Raw genomic sequence first — 12266 nt, 5'->3', positions numbered from 1 at the left:
GTAACAATATTGGAATATAAATCAGACATACCAATAGTCAAATCAGAAGTTGTGAACGCCTCTCTAAAGTTGTGAACGCCTCTCTGAAGGTAGGAGCTTTTAACTCCCATTACTGAAAGAACTTAGATTCCACCAACATCTTTGTGTCCCCCTAGTCACTTCCTCTTCGGGTCTGCAAGCCCCGCCCACAGGGACCAATCCATTTGAGGGTGTCAAATCAGAGGAGGAGGAGGAGGAGGAGGAAGATTCACCATTGCCAGACAGGGGAGAGGAGGAAGAGGTGAAGGAGGTGGAGGTGGAGGAAGAGGAGGAGGAGGTGGAAGAAGGGGCCTTCCTGGAGAGCGAGCTGGCAGACAGACTACCCTTTCTCCAGGAGAGGTCACGGCAGGGCATGGCCATGGACCACCAGGAGCCGGACGCCTTCGGAATCCCCCCGTCTAAAGCCGAGGAGGCCCTCAGGACCTGTAAGTCCACTGCCCTGCCCTTTATCTGACTGAACCTTTATTTAACCAGATAGGTCAGGTGAGAGCCACTTCTCCTTTAACCATCTTCTTCTTCGGCGTATGGGTAGTTGTTTTTCCTCTCCACTCCACCAGGCTCGGGGCCGAGGGGCTACCCTTTTACCACCCCGAGACCTGGTTGAGGGGCTCACCCGGGCTATATTTCTGGACACCCCTCCAGAAGCCACGTCATCGTCTCGTCATCTAATACCGACAGACCATGCATCCCGTTGGGTGGGTGGTACACCGGGCAATCCAGGATAATATGGTCTGCGGTTTGGTCCTCTGCGCCACACTCGCACGACGCATTTGGGGCCAAGCCCCATCTGTGCATTGATGAGCGGAAACGCCGGACGCCGGTCCGGAGACGATTGAGCCTCACCCAGGATAGCCTTGGCAAGTCCATCCCGAGGGGCTCAGCGCCGGCGACTGGGATGTGGTCGCGGAGTTTGGAGGTGTTAGCCTCCCACTCCGCGCGCCACATATAATCCGCCCATCCTGCCGCACTGATGTTGAGATCTCTGCATTGCTGCCTGAGATCCTGTGCGGCAGGCACAAATGGGTGTCTCGACTTGAGACGCCGGGAGGGCTCCGCTGTTATAGTGAGCCTATCATGGAGCAGATGGTTATTAAGCTCCACGGCCCGGCAGGCGAGACGTGCTGTGGCTCCCATGCGGCGGAGGCCTGCGGGCTGGATGCCTGCTAGGATGGGAAGGTTGTCCACGGGGGTAGGACGCAGGCATCCTGTCACAATGCGCAAGGCTTCGTTTAACCATGACGACCTGGCCAAGAGACTCTTGTCTTGTAATGGAGTTTTTTCAAAGAGGGTAATGAAACCAAGGTGTTGAGTTTTAGTGTCTTTTTGCGACTCGTGCCAGTCAGTAGGGGGGCAGCAAACTGGAAAGAGTGACGGCACAAAAGAGGTGCGAGCGATGAATCTGCTGCAGCGTAGATGGCGTATGCTGGTGGAAATGCTCAATAGTGAGCGGAGGTACGGGGGCGTTTTGCCCATGACGGATTTGTTAAAAAAACTGACACCAGTGGATCTGTCGCCTGGTGTGGAGTGATGGCCAGGTGACGTGGGAATACAGGTGGCAGTGATGTGTTGACAGGGGCGCCGGTGACAAAGTAGAATGGGTAGAATGGTCATTGTGTTTTGCAGAGTGGGTGAAAGAGGCTTTATTGCAGTACAGGAAACCAGTTCTTGTTGTGACCTTGGTGAGCAGGGTGTTGATGTGGTTTGAAAGGAGAGTGTACAGTCGAGCCAGATACCTAGATATCTGTGTTGACAAACTCTAGTTGGGCCTACCCCAGTAGACTAACAAAGCACGGTAATACTGTACAGTAACCATGTGTTGCAGCATAATGTCCCCTCTTCATATACGTTCTACTACTCTACAACTATGCTTTTGTTCTGTCAAGAACCAGTGATTTGTTTTGTTGTTGCTTTGTTATAGTGCACCCAAATCATCAAATCACATATGTGGTTCCTTACCTTAAAATGAGTCTATTAGGGTTGGGCAATATCAAATGTTTTAAACCATTAAACCGTCCCCAAATTAAACAGCGGTGGCGGTGTGACTGGAAGCGGCTCCATCTGGTTTCCACCAGAGAACGGGACCTCCGTCTCCGTCAATCACAAGCTTTCAACAATAGGCACATCTCTGACTCTGCTCCTCTGTCACTTTCTTCATTCTCACACACTCGCCTTGTCAACATCTGCTGGCTCACCCTTGTCATTCGGTCGGAACTGACAGTGGCCAGATTAACAACATCCAAAGTGTGGATTGTCCAGGCTAGAAATATGGGATTTAGTTATTTGGGTGAACTATCCCTTTAAGCAGAACATGTCCACACCTTCTGTATATGTGTTTTATACATGTAGAAGTGTATCTCATGAATGATCATTATGATCATCAGGGCCCAGTAGTTCAAAACGTTTCATCTCAATCAGATCCGATCAGATTTTGAAATCCCATTTTTTGTGATCCAGGATCAGACAACTCTGCCAGGTTTTGTCCCAATATTTCAAAGCAATTCAGGGTAGGATCACCCTGATCCAGATTCAGACTTTTCAAGATTACTAGATAGAAATCTAAATTACATTTGTGATTGACAATCTTTGTTGTGAGACTTTTATGAGCATAAACATTTATGTCATCAACATTTAGTTGAAAACAAAATAGGCCACCACAAACGTGACCAAAAAATAAAAGATAACATTGATTTGCCATGAAGGCTAAAAATTGTGTATTATTTCAGTTAACACATTTTGCCATCTTAATATTGAAACATATTTTAAAATAAATTGTATTGTACATTTTGCTCTGGTAATCCACTGGAAATCCACCCCTCTGGTGGGATCAAGATAATAATTTTTTGGGGGATCAAACTGATCCCAATCCTGTGTTGTCAGTTTGAACTACCCGTTTTGAAGATTTGATCCAGATTAAACCTTGGATTTGATTTCCTGATCTGATCGGATATCAAACTGATCCTAATCCTAATCCATTGTTTGGTTTTGAACTACCCAAAATCCACATCTGATCTGATCAGACAGGGATTAAAGGTTTTGAACTACTGGACCTATATGATTGTTGTATAACATGGCCAGCAGCAGGGTGGAACCACAGCATCTAGCAGACCTCTACAACACTCACCACCACCTAGAGTGACAAGTGTTTTTTTTACCTAGCAACAATCATAAATAATAAATTTGATTGGCTACAAAATGAAGCATCATAATTGATTGCGGTTTTGTGAATAAAGTCAACCTTGGCACTTGGAATGTGTTAAGCAGAACACTTCCATTGTCCACCCTCTGTATAGACTGAGTTATCAGACCCCTCCATGTCCTTCTGTATAGACTGAGTTATCAGCCCCCTCCATGTCCCTCTGTATAGACTGAGTTATCAGACACCTCCATGTCCCTCTGTATAGACTGAGTTATCAGAACACCTCCATGTCCCTCTGTATAGACTGAGTTATCAGCCCCATCCATGTCCCTCTGTATAGACTGAGTTATCAGCCCCCTCCATGTCCCTCTGTATAGACTGAGTTATCAGCCCCCTCCATGTCCCTCTGTATAGACTGAGTTATCAGCCCCATCCATGTCCCTCTGTATAGACTGAGTTATCAGACACCTCCATGTCCCTCTGTATAGACTGAGTTATCAGAACACCTCCATGTCCAGCCTCTGTACGTAGACTACATAGTAGGAGTGAATTGAAATTCAATCCATAAATAGATTTTTTTCATTTAACCCATTTGCCCAGGGTGACTTTATTCACCAAAAAATGCATAATGTACGATGCTTCATGTTGTAGCCAATCAAAGTGTTAGGTAAATACCACATAAAACACATGGCAGTCTAAGTGGTGAGTGTTCCGGAACTTTTTGGCAGTGGGTAAGTTAACCTGAGATAAGAATCTAGACCTGGTCCAAGACCGGCAAATTGTTTGGCCCATTGACTTACATAAGAAACTGTGAATTCAGAAACTGGATTTCAATTAACTTTGTGCGCCAAGCTAATGACAGAATGCGAACTGATGACCCTAAACCCTGCTTGAGACTGTGTCTCCATGTTAACAGGCCTGTCTCCTCCCTATGTGTCCTAGTGGCCGCCCTGAGGCAGGTCCTCCTCACCCACATGACCAGAGAGCAGGGAGAGAAGGAGCAGAGGAGGGGCCGTCTGCTGAGGACGACCTCCCTACGCTGCCCAGAGGACAGATCAGCGCCCCCTACAGTCTCCTCGGAGAACGGCGGCCCGGAGAGGCCAGGAGAGGCGGGAGGGAGGGAGGAGGGCGCCCCGGAACTGCCCTCTGGGGACACAGGCTTCTTCGAGACGTCAGAGGAGTACGGTGAGTGGACTGGGACATTTTTTACATAAAAGAAGTTGCCACATTTTTGGGGGCCGCTACCCACACGGTTAGCTGTGTTGCTCATTCCACGAATGCCTGATCCTTACAAGTTGTACCTTGTTGTAAAGGTGACTAATCAGGCTTTCCAACTATATAAAATACAATACAAATAGAAGAGCCCTGAAGAGCCCTGTGAAGAGCCCTGACTGGGTAGTGTGACTGCTGGATCCACGTAGAGGTGGTAGTGCCAGTCGGCCAGCAGAGGTGGAAGAGCAGAGTAAACGGGCAGGTTTTGGGGGAGTGACCTTTGTTTGCAGGTAGGCTGGGGCTGTTCCCTTTGCCATCCGGTAGGCGAGCACTAGGGTCTTGAATCCGATGTGAGTTGCTATCGGGAGCCGGTGAAGGGTGTGAAGGAGAGTTAGGAGACATAGGAGAATTTGGGGAGGTTGAACACCAGATGAGCGACAGCATTCTGGTTGTGCTGCATAGGTCTGATGGCAGAGGCGGGAGGGGTGTGTTGCAGTAGTCAAGGCGGGAGATTTACAAGAGACTGGACCAACCGAGGGCAGGCTTTCCCAGGGAGGAAGAGCAGCTCAGTCTTGTTAAGGTTGAACTTGAGGTGGTTGGCTGACATCCAGAGCAGAAATGTCTCCAAGAGACACAGAGATATGTGTTTCCACCTGTGAGACAGAGGAGGGAAAAGAGAGGAAGAGTTGAGTGTCGACTGCATCGCAGTGGTAGGAGAAACCATGTGTGGAAATTGAGCCAAGAAATTTGGTGTAGAGGGAGAACAGTAAGGGCCCTAGGACGGAAGCCCTGGGGAACCCCAGTGGCGAGGGTTCGCGGAGAGGAAAGCGATCTACCACGAGCGAGCTACCACGTCACCCTGGTAAGAGCGATCAGCCAGGTAGGATGCAAACCAGGAGAGTTCAGATCCGAGAGATGCCCAGATCAAACAGGGTGGAGAGAAGGGTCGTGCGGGTTGACTGTGTGGAAGGCAGCAGACAGGTCCAGGAGAATGAGAACAGAGGAGAGGGAGGAAGCTTGTAGCTGAGTCCTCCGTGACAGCAAGGTGAGCCTCTCAGTAGAGTGCCCAGCCTGAAAGCCGGAGTCTAGAGACCCTAACATGTATTTCTCTCTCTCTCTCTGTCAATTCAATTTCAATTTCAAAGGGCTTTATTGGCATGGGAAACATACATTTACATTGCCAAAGCATGTGAAGTGTGAAGATAAAAAACAAAAATAATGTAATGTACATACTAGAATAAATAAATAGATTACATACTAGATTACAAATAGATTACATACTAGAATAAATAAATGAAATAAAACTTATTTCAATTCTTATGGTGGTTTTAGCCCATTTGATTGCCTTTTTCTATCACAGCAGCTAACAAATCTTGCTGCTGTGTTTGCACATTGCTGTACCTCACCCAGCAGATATGGTAGCCTTTCGACATTGGTCAAGTCCTCAAAGTCTCCCTGGATGTTGGTGATCAGTGGGAAGTACAGTATGTGTCCCTGATGTCCTTGTACAGCTGGCAGGTAGTTAAGAAGTGCAGCTCTGTTTCCACCTGGTTTTGTGTGCAGTGGGTGCACAGTCTGTCTGGTCTGGGGAGCCAGGTCTGCCTGTGGCGGCCTTTCTCGATGGCCAGGTTGTGTTCACTGAGTCTGTACATAGTCAAAGATTTCCTTAGCTTTGGGTCTGTCACAGTACTCAGGTATTCTGCCACTGTGTATTTTCTGTTTAGGGCCAAATAGCATTCCAATTTGCTCTGGTTTTTGGTTGATTCTTGCCAATGTGTCAGGTAGTTTTCTTTTTGTTTTCTTATAATTTGGTTTAGTCTAATAGGTGGCTCTGCTTGTGACTGTGAGAGTCCCAGAACTAGCTGGCTGAGGGGGCATCTCCCTAGAGTCTCTCTGTGGGTAAGGGCTTTGTTGCGTGGAGCGTGTCAGGGTGACTTTCTTTTAGGTGGTTGTAAAATGTAAACGCTCTCTTTTGAATTTTTATAATTAGTGGGTCCTAATTAATTATCGTCCTAATTCTGCTCTGCTCTGTCTCTCTCTATCTCTGTCTCTCTCTATCTCTCTCTCCCTCTCTCTCTCCCTCTCTCTCTCTCTCCTTCTCTCTTCCTCTTCCTCTCCCTCTCTCTCTCCCTCTCTCTCTCTCTATCTCTCTCTCTTTGTCTCATGCTCTCTCTCTCTCCCTCTCTTTCTCTCTTTCTCTCTCCCCCCCCCCCCCCCGTTCCCTTCCTCCCTCCAGGTAGCTACATGGTGTTGGAGGGTTACGGGGGCTCGGGAGAGAGCAGCACAGACGACGATGGCGGGGGGGTCAGTGGCGAGGGCGGGGTGGCCCACTGGGTCTCAGCGGGGGACTCCGGCATCGACCTGAAGAAGCTGCTGTCCCACTCCTCACAGACAGGGGGCGCCGGGCCCAACCTCAGCCGCCAGGTCAGGACCCACCTACGCGTCCTACAGGCCAACCTGCAGCAACTGAAGGTAATGGAAGCGTTTGGAATAATCAAATTAAATGCATTGAAATTGGCTATATAGGGTAACCTAACCTAAAATAGGGCGACTGTGCATTAAAAAGTGTCATTTCTGAACGGTGGAATCAATGGCCCTATCGCTAAGCCACGCCCCAAAATAGAAATTGTCCAATCATATCACAGCAAAAGTCACTACAGGCAGAAAACTCGGACAAACAACTCGCTAATATCTGATGGTGAAAAGCTTCTAGACAAAATATTCTTGTCGTCTTTAAAAAAAGCATGTCTATTACTTGTTGTGGTAAATCAGAAATCAGAAATTTGCCAACTCCCGCCATTGTAAGTCATTGAATGTCATTCAATCACGGCCGGTCAGTCAGTCACTGTCAGTGAAGCGTTGTTTGTTAGTCCGAGTTTTCAAAGGGGCCGTGGCTTAGCGATAGGTCCATTATGTACACAAATACAAATTCGATACGAATTAATACGAATAAGAAAACAAGAATCTCTACTTTAACCTCACAGTAACTGTTTTGATTTCAAAAGCCAAACTTTTGGAGTGTAAGAAGAAGAGACGCTTCACTGTGCCCATTACGCGTGGCACTGTGAACAAAGCTCTGGTCTGTCACACAGGGCATCAGACATCTGGTCTGTCACACAGGTCACCAGACATCTGGTCTGTCACACAGGTCACCAGACATCTGGTCTGTCACACAGGTCACCAGACATCTGGTCTGTCACACAGGTCACCAGACATCTGGTCTGTCACACAGGTCACCAGACATCTGGTCTGTCACACAGGTCACCAGACATCTGGTCTGTCACACAGGTCACCAGACATCTGGTCTGTCACACAGGTCACCAGACATCTGGTGGTCAAGCTGCCCGTCTATCCACTGCACGTTTTCTGGCGTTTATCGGCATTGAATGCATCGTACAAATTTTAGCCATCCATCCATCCATCCATCTGTACAGCTGGTCTGTTGGACCAGAGCTAAATGTGTGTCAACTATCTGCTTTCAGGAAGTGGAGATGAAGTATAATCAACTGAGACAAAGGCTGAGCGACACAGAGACTGACTCGCAAGAGAACAAAGGTACAGCCTCTGCCTCCGCCTCCACCCATGATGAAACCATTCCCTCCCCTCCCTTCCCCCACCCCTCCCCTGCTGTTGTGTCTCGTTTCCCCTCTCCCCCCCTCTTCTTGTAATCTTTGGTTGTGTTCTATTGTAAAGTGCTTTGAGTTGCATTTCATGTACGAAAGGCGCTATATAAATTAGTGTTGTTCCGATACCATTTTTTGATCCCGATACCGATACCTGACCGTGCAGTACTTGCCGATACCGAGTACCGATCCGATACCACGGCGTTTGAAAAAACAAAACAAAAAAACATGTTTTTTGAGCCGCATACTCACCTCGATGTAAAATTATTGCTAACACTTAGTCTGGCACTGCTCAAAACCTTTGTAAAACAGGAAAAAATACCAACAGAGAGTGAATACTATAGAACTTTTTTTTATTGTCTACCTGGTATGGTGACAAGAAAATCAACCCCTTATAAAACCTGAAATGTGTCTCTCACAGATGCCAATCAGTGCAATATCCATTTAAGATATAAAACAGTCGTAGTAGTAGTGCAACAGCAAGTGAACATTTACAAACAAAATAACTTTGGTACTTAAAAAAAAAAAAAAAAAAAAACGGATTTTTTTTTTTTGTTAGTACTCGCCGATACCGATACCAGCATTTTGTGCGTATCGGTGGCCATGCCGATACTAGTATCGGTATCGGAACAACACTAATATAAATAAAGCTTTACTTACTTACTAACTTACTTACCCACCCACTGTGTGAATGATTGATACTTTACTGATAATGAATACTGCAGGTTGACGTACAGTAAGTTGAGCAGAGCTTTTAGAAGGTGAGGAGGATAGAACAGGTGATATGCATCTTCAGTTCAAAGGCAGAAGAACAGCAGATCTGACAATAACAGAAGAAGTAGTACGTTGTGTTTCCAGTGCTGTTTGGTTTGCTCTCTAACAACTGAAAAGGAGTGTTTCCACATGCACTCACCTCACCCCCCCCCTTGATCTTTTCCTCCAGATAAGAGTTAGTGACGCCACAGATCCTCCTTCGCCTCCACATCAGAAGGACAGAGGAGGAGGGGAGGACACGCCTCCCTCACCTCACCTCACCTCACCCCCCCTCACCTCACCCCCCCCTCACCTCACCCACCCCTCACCTCACCCCCCCCCCCTCACTTCACCCACCCCATCCCTCACCCCCCCTCACCTCACTCACCCCCCCTCACCTTACTCACCCCCCCCCCCCCCCCTCCCCGGGAAAACCCCACGGAGGTAGCAGAACCCACCAGGGACACCATGGCAACCAGGTGCACCATGGCAACCGGGGGGAACCATGGCAACCAGGGACACCATGGCAACCAGGGAAGAAGTCACCCTCCATGGCCTCACCAGAACCATTCTTATCCAACCCCTACATACCCCCCATCCCCCCCCCCCTTTCAAGAAACAAACACAGACGGAAAGGAAAATCAGCAGGATATGAACATACGTGCTGTTACTGTTACATACGTGCCGTTCAGAGCTGACCCCCCAATCAGGAGGCCTGAGGACGTCAGATAAAGATCCAAGTTCTTTTCACCCCAGATTTCCGTTGTCGTCGGACAGTCTGGACGAGTGTCGTGAGTGTCATCTCCCCGTCGCTCGCATGCGTCGGCTTTTGAAACTCTAAACTCTGGATGTGAACAGCGTTCAAGAACAGTTGTGTTCAGTTGTGACCCGTACGGGACGTTGTTGTCCAACCCCAGCAGCCCTGGATGTGGGCCTGGGGTCTCTGCCTCTCCTTGGACACCTCTGCCCCTAGAGGACCGTGGACACCTCTGCCCCTAGAGGACCGTGGACACCTCTGCCCCTAGAGGACCGTGGACACCTCTGCCCCTAGAGGACCGTGGACACCTCTGCCCCTAGAGGACCGTGCGCTCATGTGACTGAGAGTCAGACAGAGTGTGCAGACCATCCCGGGGGGAGATAACAGGATTGTTGATCAAATGATGCACCGAAAGCCGCCTGTTGTCCATCCCTTTGTTGCCTTGGTCGGCCTGCCTGTGTAGCGTCAGGTGTTGAGATCGGGATAACAACACCTATCTCTCCACGGAGGAGATCGATCCTCAGGTGTTGAGCGAGCGGAGCCTGGCTGGCAGCAGACAGGGACAGCGGCGGGACTACCGTCATCAACGCTTTTACTTTTTCTGTCAACGAGAGGAGAGGTGGAACACCAGACCCTGTACCAACATAACAATCCCTTGTCGGCTCTAGAGATGTTTCAGTGATTTGCTGGCAGTGGTGATTAGAACGATAAGGGATCTTCTTTGTTCACCATCTGGGGGTGACCTGTATCTCCTCTGTATCTCCTCTGACCTGTATCTCCTCTGTATCTCCTCTGACCTGTATCTCCTCTGACCTGGATCTCTGACCTGCATTAGCGGTTCTCGGGGACCACGTGGCGTGACATAGCAGAATTACAAGAGGACAGTAATCATTCCTGGTATTAACTGTCCCTGATGGTCATGTAGTATTCATTTAATTCCTAATGACAGGGACACTCCCCCCCCCCGCTCCTCCTCCTCCCCTACACTGGGCCATGTCAGCCTCAGTGTTGCCCGGTTGCTGTAAAGTGTAAACTGTTCCTACCTTCCTTCGTGTTTTGGATCTGAAGCTCTCTACGTTACTGTACATGGATACAAGCTACTGAGGAACTCTTCACTCACCAATAAGCTTCTGGCGTGAGAGCACATGACCTCTGCAATGTCCTGGTTGGATTGAGACAGAGACTGCAAGGCACACACACATACAGTATGTTACTTTTACTCCAACACTAGCCCAGCCAGAAGACTAGGTGATATAAAGTCATGGCTTGAATTCTTGGATGGAAAAAAAGAAGTAAACTACAAAAAAAAAGCTGAAAAGAAAAAAAAAGACTTTAAAAAAGGACTTCTATGGACTATTTTAAATGTAAAAATGTGTACAATTATGACCAACACTGCATCTCTTAAAGTAAGAGCAATCTTCACATTTCCTTGTTTTTTTTTCTCCTGCTTTCTACATCATACAATCATGTATTATTTTAACAGAAACTACTAAAAAAGAGGAAAAATAAAAGACTGCAAGGTATCCCTAAAATATTAATGTAATCTGTATTTTTATTATTTTTGTCTAGACGTTATTATATTTTTATTATATTATTAAGAGTACTATTATTAATATGGTCTCTGGCTCTGTTGGAAACATGATAGTTATTTTAGATGAGAGATTTAAATTTGATTGATCTATTGTTTCAAATGAAAGGAAAGACTGAAAATGTGTCTTCATTTTATTTCAGTTAACCTTCCGGAGGGAGGGAATATGAGTTGAGTAATATTGGCCAAAACTGAAAATGTTGAAATATCATTAAAGAAGCTTGCTGGAAACACTGATGATGGTGGAGCATTATTATTCCTTTTAGGCAGATGTGACAAGTTGTAAGTGAAGTTACAAGGCAGACGTTCATGTTTTGTTACCTGGGTATTTATGTTGTGTTATATTTATGTTATTATGTCATATTTATGTTACCAGGCTACTTCTCACTAATCAAATCAAATCAAGTTTTATTATTGTCATTTCTCACAAGATGTGATTCAATGCGCTTCACATGATGACACGCAAGCAGGCAAATTTAAAAAAACCTGTAAACCTGTAAACCTGGACACTGCACAGCCAGGAACATTCCCTTGCAGCCCTCTACTGATAGAGCGACTACTACCAGTTTGCCTGGCGGCGCACAGCAGCGGCCCCCAACCCCCCCCCCCCGGGGGACCCCAGCCGCCCCACCACCAGCACTACAGTAAGGCACTACAGTAACTCACTGCAGTTAGCTCTCATACCATCAGCACAATCTGCAGCGCACTAGACAACGAGCTAAGAGTTGAATGTTTGATTTAGCTACAGTGACAGCAGCACCTTTCCTCACAAGTATTTCATTCATCTTGTCTCCCTCGCTTCATAACCGCTGATTTGATGCTTGATTGGTGAGATGAATATGCAGAGGACCTATTCCATCCAACAGTCGGCTAGCCATAAAGCATACCGGAGGAGAGGATAGAACCCAGGCCATTTTAATACTTATTTAATACTTCTTTTAATACTTAAGACCCTGTCACGTTTTTTCCCCCCACTCACCTTTCACAGACTCGTTCCACTCAGCAGAACTGAGCATCATCAGAACTCAACATCATCATTTACATTTACATTTTTGGCATTTAGCAGACGCCTTATTCCAAAGCGACTTACAATCAATACATTTGAATACTAAGCATGTGAATCAGCAATCCACCATTCGTTGCAGGAAGAGTAATCTA

At 47.1% G+C, this 12266-nt stretch overlaps 1 protein-coding gene across 1 annotated transcript in view; it reads left to right on the top strand.

Annotated features, from left to right (window-relative positions):
* arhgef12b (Rho guanine nucleotide exchange factor (GEF) 12b) overlaps positions 1-9075 on the top strand; it is a 144005-nt gene extending 134930 nt beyond the window's left edge. The window contains exons 37-41 of the mRNA XM_080529328.1: positions 156-464; positions 4118-4364; positions 6628-6859; positions 7870-7942; positions 8954-9075. Coding sequence (XP_080385454.1) covers positions 156-464; positions 4118-4364; positions 6628-6859; positions 7870-7942; positions 8954-8964 — 872 coding nt within the window. The 3' untranslated portion in view covers positions 8965-9075. The remainder of the gene's footprint in view (positions 1-155; positions 465-4117; positions 4365-6627; positions 6860-7869; positions 7943-8953) is intronic.
* Positions 9076-12266: the final 3191 nt, after the last annotated feature.

Source organism: Nansenia antarctica (assembly GCF_963989245.1).
Source record: "Nansenia antarctica genome assembly, chromosome: 4".
NCBI lineage: Eukaryota > Metazoa > Chordata > Actinopteri > Argentiniformes > Microstomatidae > Nansenia > Nansenia antarctica.
Note: the sequence above shows the minus strand (reverse complement) of the source record. Positions and strands in the feature narration are given on the sequence as shown.